Below are 15,202 nucleotides of genomic sequence, written 5' to 3'. Positions count from 1 at the left end.
GTCCGAACACCCGACTACCCGATTCAACCGACCCGTATGTGTGATTTTGCATACGGGTTGTTCGGTTCTCGGTCGGTTCAAGAAAACATGCTCACCCCTAGGAAAATGTGCTATTAAAGGAATTTGAATCTTCCTCCCAGCATCCCTCTCAAACAAATTAAATACATACTCCCTCAGTCTCGAAATATCTGAGCTAGTTTGGTTTTTCACACAGATTAAAAAAAATGTATAAATAAAAGGGAAAGTGAAATATATTGAATTGGGAATGATGAAAGTAGTATTAATTAGAGTTATATTGTATTGGAAATGATGAAAGTTGTATTGAAAATTGAAATGACTCAGTTATTTTGGGACACTTTTTTTTAGTAAATGGGTCAGATATTTCAGAACGGATGGAGTACAATTCACTCATAACCTTGGGTTGAAGTGTGAATTTCTTTCAATAATAATAAATAATTTAGTAGTTTAAAGGAGCAACACACACTAATAAATTAATAATTAGAATCCTTGATGGAGATTGAAACCACTTCTTCAAGTCTTTAAAATATTGAATATATGAATCACATCTATTACATGCACTTATTTAATCTTTTCTCAATCGATGTAGGTTGGGTGGCTCTGAAGGTAGATAGGAAGGGCGGTAACATATGACACCATATTTTAAAGGCACCAACATTATTATTTTGACTTAATAATTAGTATCATATAGCTATACTTTTTTTTAACTCGTTTTGATTAATTCTATTGAAAATATATTTTTAGAAAATTTTGATTATAAATAAATATTTTGCAATAAAAAAATTCAAAAAGAAAGACATTCGAATATTTAAAATACATAATTTTATTGATTCGTCCAGGACAACAAAAATATTAAGACCGATCTTAAATGTAGGAGTAACCAAACCAATTACATTTGAATTTCAACAACAACAAAAATAAGCCTATAAAAAAATGTAATAAATAAGATTAAAAAGATAAGATTATCTTGAGTGGGAAAAAAACAGAGGGTGTAGCAACTACCGATAATTACCAAATGAAAAAGATGGAAACATGAATGGCACGTGGTATGAGTTTAGATCCAGTCCTGTAATCCTATAATTTAAACCATTATAAAAGGCTAAGCTGTCGTTTAGTGATAAGTTAGTGAGGAAACAATGAAGAGAAACACAATAAGTGATTTACTTTAAAAACTCTTTTTAAGTTAGCAAAAGAATACTCACTTTTTTTATGCAAAAAAGTTTAGGTGAGTTAGGTTCTAAATACTTATTAGAGATAGGACAAATTTTAAGTTTAGCGATAAGTTAGTGAGGAAGCAATGAACAGAAACACAATAAGTGACTTACTTTAAAAACTCTTTCTATGTTAGCAAAAGAATACTCACTTTTTTTATGTGAAAAAGTTTAGGTAAGTTAGGTTCTAAAGACTCATTAGAGATAGGACAAATTTTAAGTTCAGCGAGCACAATGTTTTCATGTTGGTCATACACGATTTTACGATAAGTCAACTCTTTTTCAATTAAATCAATTTTTGTTGGTGAAATACTTTCTTCTCTTTTTTATTATTGGGCACTTTTATAAAATAAAAAAAAGTTCATATTTACTTGTCTTTTTAAAAGTTTAATGTTATAGTAATTCCTATTCTTTTATAAGCATAATTACTATTTTGTTAATAATATCTGTAAATATTTATTGCAGGGAAAAATAGGTGAAATAAAATACTAAATAGTTAAGATTATTATAAAAAAAAAAAAAAGTTATAGAAAGTAATGAATTTTTTTTTTAAGAAAAGAAAGTAATGAAATTTATTAATTGCTTTACATTACAAGTTTATAATAATAAAATAAAACACATATGGTACTTTTTCCTATTTGAGAACAAAAATCACATTATATAAACCTGAGGAAATGTACCTAACCAAGATATTAAGTGACATTGGTTAAAATCTGAGAGTAGTAGTGATGGATGGTATGGTTCAGCTGCAGAAGAACCTTTTTGGTTATACTGATTCCCTATTCCATGAGGTAATTAACTTAATCATATTCTGCTTAAGTACAATTAGCATTACATTACAGTGAAGTAGAGACAAAAGCCTCATAATTAAGCTATATTAATTTCTTGTATTACTCACTAGTACTATTATTTTCCTTTTGTCTTTGATTGAAAAGGGGTTTCTAGATGATCAATTCAACCAGCTTGAGCAACTTCAAGATGAAAAAAATCCAGATTTTGTTGTTCAAGTGGTTACTCTCTTTTTTGATGATGCAGAAAGGCTTCTTAATGAGCTAACAAAAGCACTGTAAGGACACAATTAAGTTTACAATTTTATTTTTTTTGTATGTCTTTAAACTTAACATTTCACATTTCAATGCTGATGCTTCTCAAACAGAAGCCAAGAAAAAATTGATTTTAAGAGAATGGATGCTCATGTTCACCAATTGAAAGGTAGCAGCTCCAGGTAATAATTCTTTATAACTACTATATAACAATTTTGATGGGTAGAAAAAACACAATTCAGATCATCTACACTTGTTAATACCCGCATTTATGCAGTCGGCACATCAAGGGTTGTTGATTCTAGATCAAATATTTCAAATTTCAATACGATCGGAATTTTAAATTTGAACAGTCTAATGTGCAGATTGTGTGAATGCGGGTGATTGCTGACCGCATACAATCCAAATTCAAAAAACACTCACTGACCGGCATATTATTGAGAGTTGTGAAATCTTTTCGTCTACTTTTTCTCAATCTTATTCAACGTTGTCTCGTTTTTTTTTTTTTTTGAATGATAAATGTTAGTACCATATATTAGTGTTATTTACTCTTGTATTTTTATGTAATGTTTTTACAACTATATATTATGATTATGTTATTGGTGAAAATGCAGCATTGGTGCACAGAGAGTTCAGAAAGCCTGCATTTCCTTCCGTGACTTTTGCACTGAGCAAAACGTTGAAGGGTAATGATCTTGGCAATTCCATATCAAAATTCTTATATGAATCTTTTCAAAATATTTCATGTGTCCTATTTGTGTGAATGGATTTAAGAAAAAGGATCGGTGTTTTAGGTGTTTGAAAAGCTTGCAACAAGTAAAGCATGAGTATTCCTTGGTGAAAAGCAAGCTTCAGACTCTTTTCAAGGTAAGGAAGTGATGGGAATTTTGTGTATCTGTTTGGATCGACTTCTTTGAACTTATCTATTAGCATAAACTATTTGAGATAGTTTTCAAATACTACTTACAACATATCCATAAACTGTTTTCAACTTATTTTCATAAACTCTCCGATAACTGTTTATGTAAACTACTTATAGGAAAACGGTTTGATTTTATTTTATCTCTTATATGATAAGTGTTTAATAAAACCGTTTATCCAAACCAACTATAAATTATTTTAAATCACTTAATATGATAAGTGTTTAATAAAACCGTTTATCCAAACAAGCTATAAATTATTTTAAATCACTTAATCTATCTTTATATCTGATTGTAGATGGAGGAGGAGCTTTTGGCCTCACGCTTATCAGATCTCAAGGTAGTGTAATATAAGAGGCACTGGTGTTTGCTACATTTGTGATATGCAAATAGCACTTGGAAAAAAACCGTCTCTTAAAGTTGTATTTTGAAATTGTTTATGATTTTGTCCTGTGGATCTTGGTCTAATTTAAACTGGATTTATCATTTAAACTAGAGTTGATCCATATTTAGTCTAAAAGCAATGTGAATAAAGTACTCATGCTTCTTCTGTGGTTAATTTACAGAAAATGTGCAATATTAGCTATCTCTCTTTTCTATAAATAATATGATCATATTCATATGCGACATGCCACATTAATGCTCGATAAACAGTTGTAGTATGATGTTGCAGCTATAAAGATCGTTAAATTTATAGAGAGAAGTAGTTTTATGGGGTTTCTCTCTAAATCTAAGATCCCTACAATTGCAGCATCATATTTGAACACAATATATTACAATCGTAGAAGATTCAAACACCTATAAATTAATATAGTATAGTTTTATTATTTTTTGCAAAGTCCTCCCCCTCTTCTCATAAACTTTCAAACTGACCCCTAAGAGTACTTATTTAAGATATTAGGTTACCCGCTAACTATGTGCCCTATTATATGTAGGGGTTCGAACCCCGGACACTCCACTTCTCCACATGAAAATGTGTGAGCTCTAGCCACCAAACTATTTGACAAAAAATAATGATAATAATAATAATAATTCAATTGCTTAATGGCTTTGCAAGTTTAGTGTTTTTTATTAGATTGAGTGTTTTTTATAAGAAAGGGTATGTAAGAATGATTAATGAACAATGAACTACATTCAATGAATATGGATGTAGTATTTTACAAGGTCAAGTTCTAGATATACTTAATTGAGTGAGATGTCTCCTGGTCAACAGATCATTTGCCAGTTAGCTATCTGTAAATGTAATGTGTCAAATGAGTAATGACAGAGTAGCTGAAGATATAGTTTACTCCTAAGTAACAATTTACTAACAACATGTTGCATTAATCAATTACTTCGTTTTACTAAAACATACGGTCATATAGTACTATAGTATTGTCCAATGTTTGCTAACAAGATTGGTAGTGATCACATTACGACCTTGATATTACAAATTCCAAACAATTGTGTATAAATCTGAGCGTTCAAGTTTATTTTATTTTCTTAGAAACAGCAAATGTTATTAATAAGCAGCCATATCATAAGAAGTAACAATGGCTTTATAGTTGGTATTATTATGAATCATGAAATCATAGGGGAAGATCATAATGAAAGCAAACATAAGACCCCCAATGAGTTACTCACAGAGATTCATATAGAATAAATATAAATTGATAAAAGATCATGGAAATGATACAATTGAGTATTCATATTGTAATCAGTATTATGGTGGATACACCAGAATCACAATGATACCATACATATATTCAAAAAACTTTTAAAATTGATTTCACGTCTTACCTAAGGAGTTCCATATTGCAAAGTTTTAATGTGATTGCAAAGGCCTCCAAAATTCCTATATTTTATTTAAGAAGCTAAGTTAGTCAACCTAAATTGACATCAGAAAGAAGAATCAAACATAGGACTTTGAGGAGAAACATAGGACTTTGAAATATTAATTAGTAGTATATAAGGGGAGTATGTAAGATTAATATAAGCAAGTGCATGAACATGTAAAAGAGCAATTTAGGAGGCTACAATGCCCCATGCAATGAAGACATATAAATTGGATTCTTTTTTAACTGGTCTTGTAACAGCCACGTGTTCCTAAGAGAGTTAAACGTGGGAGTCTATGTCAAATCAAATCATATCCAACAACTGACGCCAGCATCTCCCTTGTCTGTATCTTGAGGTAGTATGTATGTACTTCTAAAAGTTAAATACTGAATTCATGTGTTAAGAATAGGGGAGCCCCTAATATACACCTCTTTTTTTAAGGTCCACCCATGATCCTTGCTAAATGACCTGCAATAGTAGGTAGACACACTTTTCAAATACAAATTTACTTTTTCATTTTCTAACCCCCATTTCACATTGTACACCCTCCTACTGGCATATGAATCTTTACCATGGCTTGAGCCTTGTAATAAGAGATCAATGAATCATCCTTGCAACATGCCGCTAACTCACTCTTTGTTATCGCAACTTTGATTTCATCATTCACGCAACAGTTTAACTTCAAATTCACAATTTAACTTGCCATCCAAAAAATATGGTTAACGGGTTCACACACTACAAAATAGAACAATCAGTAGTTAAGATTCCATTACAACTCCAGCATTTGAACAAGGCCTTAAACACGAAAGCCGTCAACATCTTCACCATAATCGACTTCTTACAAAACTCGAAACCATATTCTATTAAACGAAAAAAGTTAACGGCTTTGTCTATGTTTTCTCCGATCAGGGACTCGAACTCGACCATGGAGGTAAATCATAAAAAACGTCATGGATCAGTGGTTTACGAATTAGCGGACATCGGCGACAGATTAAGGATTTTCAGAGAAAAACGTTTTATTTTATTCTGGATTTCTCAAACCAGTTCCAGTTTTGAATGAAGAGATCGATGAGTAAAGTTGAGAAACCAGTTTCAACGACAAGGGAACCGTTGCGTTTTGAAGATTGGAGATCAACGAACTTCTTCATGTGATATGCCTCTTGTTACTTTCTCTGTCGAGTTTGTTTCTTCTGTTAATCTTATGTAGATGAAATAGATGAAAGATAGTGGTTTCACGGGTCTACTTGTTGTGAAAATCCACGTAGAAGGAGGAGGGTGTACAATGTGAAATGGAGGTTAGAAAATGAAAAGTGAATTTGTATACATCCATGTAAACCGGAAAGGAAATATATCCACCCATTATTGCAGGTCATTTACCAAGGACCATGGGTGGACCTTCAAGAAAGGGGTCTATATTAGGGGCTCCTTAAGAATAGCTCAATTATTGAAATATTGTCACCGATAGGTTGGTTGATAACCGATTTGGATTCACTTGAGTTAATAATTCTTATAGTCAATGCAGTTAATCCATCCAAGATGGAGTTTACATTTTAATTTCGACATATGAAAAATTCAACCTCATCTGCCTCATCTATCTATATCAATATTGGCACTGCCACAATTGGTGAACAAAGTAGGAAGCAAAATCAGGCCAGAACATGATGTGCATGCAACATTATGTATGTTGGCAGTAGCTTGTTTTGGACAATAAAGCTCATTCCTGTGTTAAGAATAGCTCAATTATTGAAAACTCAAGTACGATATAGTTGTTTTGGACTAGTAGACAAAGGTTCAATCCAACAAAATAAGCTTTATTCTCTATAGCAACACAAGAAATCAATTTTCATTATCAAATTATGTCGGGATCCACTCTACGAAGTAATTGTCACGGAATCATCATTTTCTACACGTCTCCTATAAAAGGGCATTAAAAAAATTTGGTTAAAAGGACATTCTCAACTCTCATCAAACCTCTAGACTCTCCTAAAACTCTCACTGACTTGAGCGTTAGAGTCCTTGCAGATATAACATCCCCTTTAAGGAGTAGGCAATGTCCTCTGATGACAGTAGTCATTACTTTATTTTTAGTGTCGTTTTCATGATGTTTTGAGTTCACAAGCAAGCTTAAACAACAAGGAAAGCAAGAAAAATAGAAGATTTTGAAGAAACAGCTGTGTTGATGTTTTTATTGAGTCTGTAGCAATTTTAGACAACCTGGAGGTGTGAAAAGCAGAAATTCTGGAAGTGCTAAAAATAGGCAATCGTGGCGCGATTTTGAGTGGCGTGGCGCGATTTTGTAACCAGAATGAAGGCTTGGTTCTGCCACTGAAATCGTGGTACGATTTCTGGTGGCGTGGCGCAATTTTGCAGAATCGTGGCGCAATTTTGGACGCAGAAAATATTTCCTATTTAAGTTGAAGTCAGTTCCAGAATTAAGGGTTACGATTTGAGAAGAGCAAAGTGCGATTTTGAGACCTAAAGACGGCTGGGAGGGCGATTTCTTCAACCTTCTATCAGTTCATGTATGTTTTGATTCCACTATTGATTATGCTATTTGTAAACTCAATTATGAGTAGCTAAATCTCTTAGAGATTAGGTCTGAGATGATTCTTTGTAACCCTAATTGATCAATGTTGCTGTGAAACTCTATTTATTGTGAATGACAATCTAGTTTTTATTCAATTTAATTGTTCTTAATGCTTTTTATATCCTGATCAAATATAAACATGATTTAGTGAGAATGAATGACTACTGACCCTAGCTTTCTACTTAGACCTAATTGAATTGTTCTAATAAACAGGGTTAGTCTAGGAATGGATAATCGTTTGTTAGTGATATTAGGTTAACGTGCTTAAACCTTCAAAGATTATTAGACTACCTAAGGAATTAGGGGTTGTAGTTTGAGAAGAGGGTCCTAACTCAAGGGATTAATTAAGACTATTTTGTTAACTATCGTGGAACTATAAAATCATTCATAAAAATAGGTGTAGTATACCAATTAGGGAAACATAGATGATTCGAAAGACCTGATCTCATCTCTCTTTTATTTTCTAACCGAATCTTTATTTTATGTTATTTAATTTTATGCAATCAAATCAAATCTACTGCCTAGTGGCAAACAAAATAATTTATACATCCTAAATATTTACTTTATTGTTAAATTGAGATTAACACAGTCCTTGTGGGAACGATATTTTTACTACTTCGATATTTATTGGTGCACTTGCCAATTGTCTATCATCCTCCACCGCATCCATTCAACTTTGGTTGTTGCCTCATGTCCACTTTTGGTCATTTGTGTTGTCTATGAGAAATGAGGTCTAAGCCACACATGATGGCTAACAAACGCCTTACCCCTTTAGCTTCTGTTGAGGGAATGTTCTGGTACACCTAAAAGCCCTATATTGTTTGCAATCTGAGGCTAAAGGTAGTTTAAAAACAACATTCACACTCTTCAATACAACGAGACACTTTTATAGATGATAAAATTGTGAGAGCTCACACACAAGAGACAAAGTAGACAATACTATAAAAATGTAGTATTGTGGACTTTAGGTCGGAACATTGATGTTGTTTGTGAAAAAACAAGGTGTAAGCATGCCGCGCACAATAGCTTACAAACTCTTTAGTCCCCTAGCCTCTACTAGGGCCTATTGTTCTGGTACACTAAACAATCTTACATTGATTAGGAGTCGAAATTAAGGGTGGTTTATACACAAAATTCATACTCCTCAACCTAGCAAGATGTCTTTTACTAAGGACAATAAAAATCAAGGAAGTTCACACAAGATCAAAGCCAACAATACCTTAGAAATATAATGTCGTGGACATGATTTCATAATGGTTGCTTTCTTGATTCACGATGATTTTGACAAATTGTGGTACCAAACATTCATTTAATTAGAATTTTATGTAACAATGTTTGTAAATTCTATGATAGACTTCAATCTTGACATCGAAGACTAACAAGACTGACATCTAATCTCCTTTATCCATTGAACATTTAATTGGACAATGTAAAACCAGCCAAGGGTATATTCTAAGTTTTAATGCCTGCATTACATGATATTTCCTATTGTGTTTTTTTCTTGAGGGAATTTCCAATTGTGTTATTGTTTTGTATGATCATGTATCAATCAGCAGTGCTATACATAGCGAATAATCTTTCGCAAAATTACACGATGGCTGATGTGTTGTTCCTGTGACAAAAAGAAAACACTTTAACTTCAATTTTAGTGGAATACATGGTTGGTCAATGGTTAATTTGGGACACATTACGGATCCATTCTCTCGCGAGATATACCATTTTCCTATATCAAATTTGGTACTCCCAACTTCGCAACACTTTACACACATTACGCACTGACTCCTTAGAGAACTCCAGTGGTTTAGTTGTGGTATGATTTCTTTACTTTTAACAAATTTTTACTCCCTTCGTTTCAAAATGAGTGTCGTTTTAGGTGTTTACACACATATTAAGAAATACAATGATTAAAAGAAAGAGAATGGTTATTTTACCAAATTATCCTTATTAACTATTGGTTAGTTTTAAAAGTAATATTTTGGAAGTAGTGTGCAGAGTATTAATTGGAGGGTACAATTGAAAAGAAAAAGTTATTATTGTTTTGGAAACTGAAAGTGACATTCATTTTGAAACAATTTTTTTTTGCTAAAGCAACACTCATTTTGAAACGGAGGGAGTAATTTATAAACATAATACCTACCTGGTTTACACAAGTATATACCCGAGTATACATTGAAACTAATGTTTTGCTAGCATTTCAAAACATACACACCACTATATAAATAAATAAAATTAATCATGTGGTCTTTTATCTCAGTTTTTGTTTAAAGTTAGTGATGTGTGTCATTTTTAATGTAACTGATAGACAGACTTTATCTTTATTTATCATTTCCTTAAGTTTTTTTTTCTTTTTTACAAAATCATTTCCTTAAGTTAAATATTTGATTACCTGGGTGTTAAATGATACTCGTATACTACAAAGAATCCTTCATCATTCAACACCCAAGTTGACCATAGAGAGACGAGAATCTTACATGAAAATAAAATGAATTACAGTAATTTTGATGTTATTTTGGTGGGTTGGTGATAAAAAAATATATATATAATTGTTGAAATACTTCATGTAATAAACACGAAGTTCGGAAATAGTCCCTGTAAAAATAAAACATAGATAATATCTTTATAATTTGAGATTCTTTCTTTTTTTAGTCATCTAATAGCTTAGTCACTCGTAAAAAGTTAGCGTGACAGAGAATCTTGACATGCGCCAACTACACATGGATTTTTTGATGACGTGATAAAAAATATTGCCTCAAAATTTATTTATATTTTCTTCATAATTTTTTTACCTCCTCTTTTTTGCTAAGATTAATTGCGGGCTGAAATAAAGAAAGAATTCATTATTTTTTCCTTATAAACAAAAAAAAAATCTAGAAAAGTAACTTAGAGTTTGAATTTTTTTCAACATTTTTTTGCAGAAATGTTTAAGCCGTTAAAATAAGGCCTCCTATATGAAATTAAAGTTTTTCAACAAAGGACGGATTAATTATAAATATTTAAAGCATTAAAAGCTCAAAAACCAAAACAATGGAAACCTCGACATAAAATTGAATTTTGAGTTGATTTTTTTTTTTTTTTTTGCAGAGACCTTAATAAAAATCGATAGAAAGGATATGCATAGTTTAATAGCATTCTAAAGACGCGTCAATTTATTTTGATTTTTCGATCAAAACGTATAAACATGTCTCATTGCCCATATAATTATGAATTTCAAAGATGCCTTGTATTCATTTTGAAGTTTTTAAACGAGAAACAACTTAATTATGAATTTTTGTTCCCCATAATAGTGAATTTCTTAAAATATATAATTAATGTGTCCCTCGTTTAAAAACTAAAAAATTTCGTGGTGGAGGTTCATATGATGTTGTAAACATGCTTGCAAAATTTGGAAACATAATTTGACCAAGTAAATATATGCTTACTCATAACAAAATTAAAAAATTTCACGTTTTGATTTAAAAATTAAAACAAAACCGGGTCTCTACAAATTCTTTCTATATAGTTTAATATAGGTCTCTACAAAATGTCAGCTCAAAACGATTTCAGGTCAAGGTTTTCGTGTCTTGGTTTTTGAGTTCTTGGCGCTTTAAAAATTCATAATTGATTTACCCCTTGTTGAAAAAATTCTAATTTTATGTACAAGGCTTTATTTTAAAATTAGACACGTAGATCGCTTCTTTAGACTTTATGTATATGTCACTTTTTCTTTATTTCAACCCCTCAAGTTATTTTAGAAAAAAATGAGGCAAAAAGAAATTGTGAGGAAAAAACTGTTGTTGACAAAATCCTTATTTGATGTTTTAAAGATTACAAATATATTAAATTAATGTTAGCTTGTTATTTACTAACTTGTTTTGTGAGAATTGTTTCATGAGAATGATCACGAGAATATTCTGGTATCATAAGACAAACAAAGCAGTTACGTCGAAAGACAAACCGGTAAAAAGACAAAATTTGGCTTTACAAGATTATTCAACTATTGAATCATTAAAATCAAGATCAAGACTAGACATGGCAACGGGGCAGGGCGGGGGCGGGTTTTAACACACCCGGCCCCGGCCCCGTTTGATGGTACCCAGCCCCGCCCCCGTCCCCAGACCCGACGGGGATAAAAAGTTCACCCCCACACCTGCCCCCAACGGGGACGGGTTTCCCCGGCCCCGCACCCACCCCACCCGTGAAAAGAGTCTTCATTGGGACAAGTTTCTTCATTGTCCAGTAGCATTTTGCACTCTGTTCTAGGCATGGCCATAACCCTTCTTCGGATGGAAAATGGAGTCTTTGTTGTTGTAACATAACTGCGTTTATTCCATATATGAATCTAAAAATGCAAAATTGGGGAAAGTGACAATTCTGAAGGAAAAAAAAAACTTGAGGTGGCATAAAAAAACAAAACGATGGGCTATCCTTACTGCAACAAAAGTGCAAACTTTAGAGTAGTTGATTGAAAGTGAGAAAAGCAACCTGCCAAACATATGCTTTTCCATTACTAGAACCACAAACGATGTTAGATGCATGGGGGCTAATCGCAGCCTGGAATTGAACACATGAGACAGGGAAAAGTCAGGAGTCATGAAAGAAACTTGATGCAAAAAAGACTGAAGAGCACCAGCGGCGGCAATGGAAGAGGAAAAGGAAAATAAGGGTTTCTTTCTTTCTTTTCTTTATATACCCCCTTCTAATTTAATGAAAATAAGGGTGATAAGGTAAATTTGCTTGTACGGGTGCGGGGCGGGTCCGGGGCCGGGGCGGGTGTGACTATCCCCCGTCCCCGTCCCCGCCCCCGCATTTAGCCTACGGGTTTTCCTCGGACCCGGACCCAGACCCAATTTATTCGGCTTTTCCCCGTTAAAATCCGGGGCGGGGGCGGGGGGACCCGGCGGGTGCGGGTTGTTTTGCCATGTCTGATCAAGACATTCATATGCCTTGCCAAATGAAGACATGTAATCATTGATGATTGGCAAAATGCAGAAAGAATTATCTTGGGCCTTAATGAAGATTTTCAATCCATTAAGGAAAAGAAACAAAGTCCATTAAAGCAATATATCTCATAGACTTTAAACACATGTGAATTAAATGGGACATCATCAAAAGGACAAAAGAATAACATAAGCATGTCACTTCTTACAGTTATCAACAACTCATTACAGTTAGATGCCTCTCACGTGGAAACATAAAGCAAGATGGACATCTAGAATGTCCTGGATGTGTAAAATAATATTCCCAATTGGAATATATATATATATATATATATATATATATATATATATATATATATATATATTCATTTAAACTACTGCTGCCTTGTTTCTCATTTAAATGTTCACTCCTTCGCTTCTGTGGTGGTTGGAATATTTTCATTCATCAAGAGAAGTCGCGCGCATATTCTAATATTTGATGACGATCTTCTTATGTTGATGTTGATGTTGAAATTGACATGATAAAATAATGTAGATATCTTGATCCTTAAAATATAAAGAGGGTAGAGTTAAAAAAATATATAATTATATAATCACTTCATTATATAACACAACTTCATTTAATCACATCATTATATAATTCACGTCGTCATAGCATATACCAACATTGTCATCTCAAACATGTAATTCTCATCGTCATATCAAACATACTATTCATGTATAGATAAACATCATCTTCATAATATAAGCATCTTTACTCTCATCATCAGTATAAATCAACATCTCATTTATTTTCGTCATTACTATCTCATTTAACTCTTCACGTCTCATCTTAGTTCTTCTATAATTCTCCTATCACCCGCCTTATGTTAATTTCATCAAAAATTAAAGGAACTACTCTTACGATACTAAGTTATACTTCTATCATTCAAGTTTAAGGATTTGGGACCTTATTACACATCTAGAGCACCTTTAAGAGCTTAAAAAAATGAGGTTTTACAACAAAAAGAAAAATGAACGGTCGTGCGTTTTGGACACACGGTCATGGGTTTTTCCAGAAAAACACATCGGGCAAAACAGACAAAAATACACGGTCCGTGCTTACAAGGCGCACGATTGTACGTTTTGCACAGGCAGGGGAAAACGTAAATTTTTCTACGATATTGCCACGGGAAAACCTCTTTTGACCCCATTTTTCGATCCAAAACTCACCAAACTCGACCCTAAACATCATACTAAAGTTATTCATTCAATTATACCTTAATTTAACTTTAATCTACTCAATTATCTAACACCATAAGTTTTCATGATTCAAATTGTCTTAAATTGTCTTAAGTAGTTTCTCTCAATTCTAACATAGTTCTACCTCTAAACATGGTAACAACATCAACATCCTCTCTTTTTCATAATTACCACAACAACATTCACCAAATCAAACTCATACATATTTCCACCATCAAAACATAACATCACAACATCAATTCATACAACCATTTCATAATTTCCACTCATGTCATCATAAAACTCAAGAACACAATATTCACATATTCAAATTATGAATTTGGCATGACAACATCATGGATTCACAATTAAACACATACTCGTAATCGCAACAACATACTAGAACACAAATTCAACATCATTTTATCATAAAATCATGAAAATAGCATGAATCACACAAAACCCATTTTCTACCCAATTGCTCATAAAATCCCAAAGGTGGATAGAAATCCCCCTTTACCTCTTAACTCTTCAAAACTAGCTTTCTTCAAGCTTGGGTCTCCCTCTCCTCTTTGATTCATTGAACTTTCCTCTTCTTTCTCTCTAGATCCTCTTTTCTTCACCTCTTGCCTCTTTTCTCTAAATGTGTACAAATGATTTTCTAACCCTAATTCACAAATACTACAACCCATTTATATTTCACTTGTTTTGGGTTTGGCTTTCATAATGAGCTTAGTTTCTATTCCCTCCTCAATTAAAACACTACACATTTACTTCACTTAAACCTCTTTTTTACTCATACACCTCTATTTTCTTAATTCTTCATAATCTTTTATCTTCTAAAACTTCACAAAAATACCTTCCTCTCCTAAATTCTCAAAAATACCATTTATTTCATAAAATCAATTAACCCATCAATTGAACCACGTAAAAATAATAAACAAATAAATTCTAAATATTACTAATATCACATAATAATAATAATAATAATAATAATAATAATAATAATAATAATAAAAAATAATAATAAAAATCGGCATGTTACATCAATTATTTAATCACATTTTGTGCCTTTTGATTGTTTGTTGAATTAAATTGCTAACAGCAATGCCTCTTTCAATATTGCAATAAAAAAAATAAAAAAAAAAACCTATATTTTATTCTCACATGGATTATAATTAAATTAAAACAATAAAAAAAATGGTATATTTTAACTATTTTTTATTGATCCTCTAAAAAAAACCTGTTTTTTATCGCTTTTAGAAAACTATTTTTTTATTAAACTTAAATTATAAAATCAATACAGACGGGTTATATTACGGTGTCATTCGGTTTAATTCGGTTAAGTCAAGCGATCCAAGCAATGATCCCATAACCTTGCTGATTAGATGACCGGTTCGGTTTTTAAAATATTGATATGTCATCATTAAGCCTATAAAATTAAAGAAATAATAACTTGTGCTCAAATTAA

The 15,202-nt window shown here is 32.3% G+C and overlaps 1 protein-coding gene and 1 long non-coding RNA gene across 2 annotated transcripts; one reads left to right on the top strand and one right to left on the bottom strand.

The window, feature by feature from the left end:
- Positions 1 to 1,884: 1,884 nt before the first annotated feature.
- Positions 1,885 to 3,762, top strand: LOC146957184 (histidine-containing phosphotransfer protein 1-like). The gene is made up of 6 exons (XM_085724294.1): positions 1,885 to 2,020; positions 2,165 to 2,295; positions 2,386 to 2,454; positions 2,887 to 2,958; positions 3,067 to 3,139; positions 3,491 to 3,762. The coding sequence occupies exons 1-6, from the start codon at positions 1,958 to 1,960 to the stop codon at positions 3,539 to 3,541; spliced, it is 459 nt and encodes a 152-aa protein (XP_085580420.1). The 5' UTR covers positions 1,885 to 1,957; the 3' UTR covers positions 3,542 to 3,762.
- Positions 3,763 to 12,620: 8,858 nt separating this feature from the next.
- On the bottom strand, positions 12,621 to 14,686 carry LOC146957183 (uncharacterized). Its single transcript, XR_015017999.1, has 2 exons — positions 14,252 to 14,686; positions 12,621 to 13,056 (listed from the first exon to the last, which is right to left on the bottom strand). It is a non-coding gene; the product is annotated as an uncharacterized LOC146957183 (long non-coding RNA).
- Between the last annotated feature and the right edge of the window lie 516 nt (positions 14,687 to 15,202).

The sequence above is a fragment of the Medicago sativa genome, chromosome 1 (assembly GCF_051527215.1).
Source record: "Medicago sativa cultivar Bolivia chromosome 1, Bolivia_mono, whole genome shotgun sequence".
Classification (NCBI taxonomy): domain Eukaryota; kingdom Viridiplantae; phylum Streptophyta; class Magnoliopsida; order Fabales; family Fabaceae; genus Medicago; species Medicago sativa.
Note: the sequence above shows the minus strand (reverse complement) of the source record. Positions and strands in the feature narration are given on the sequence as shown.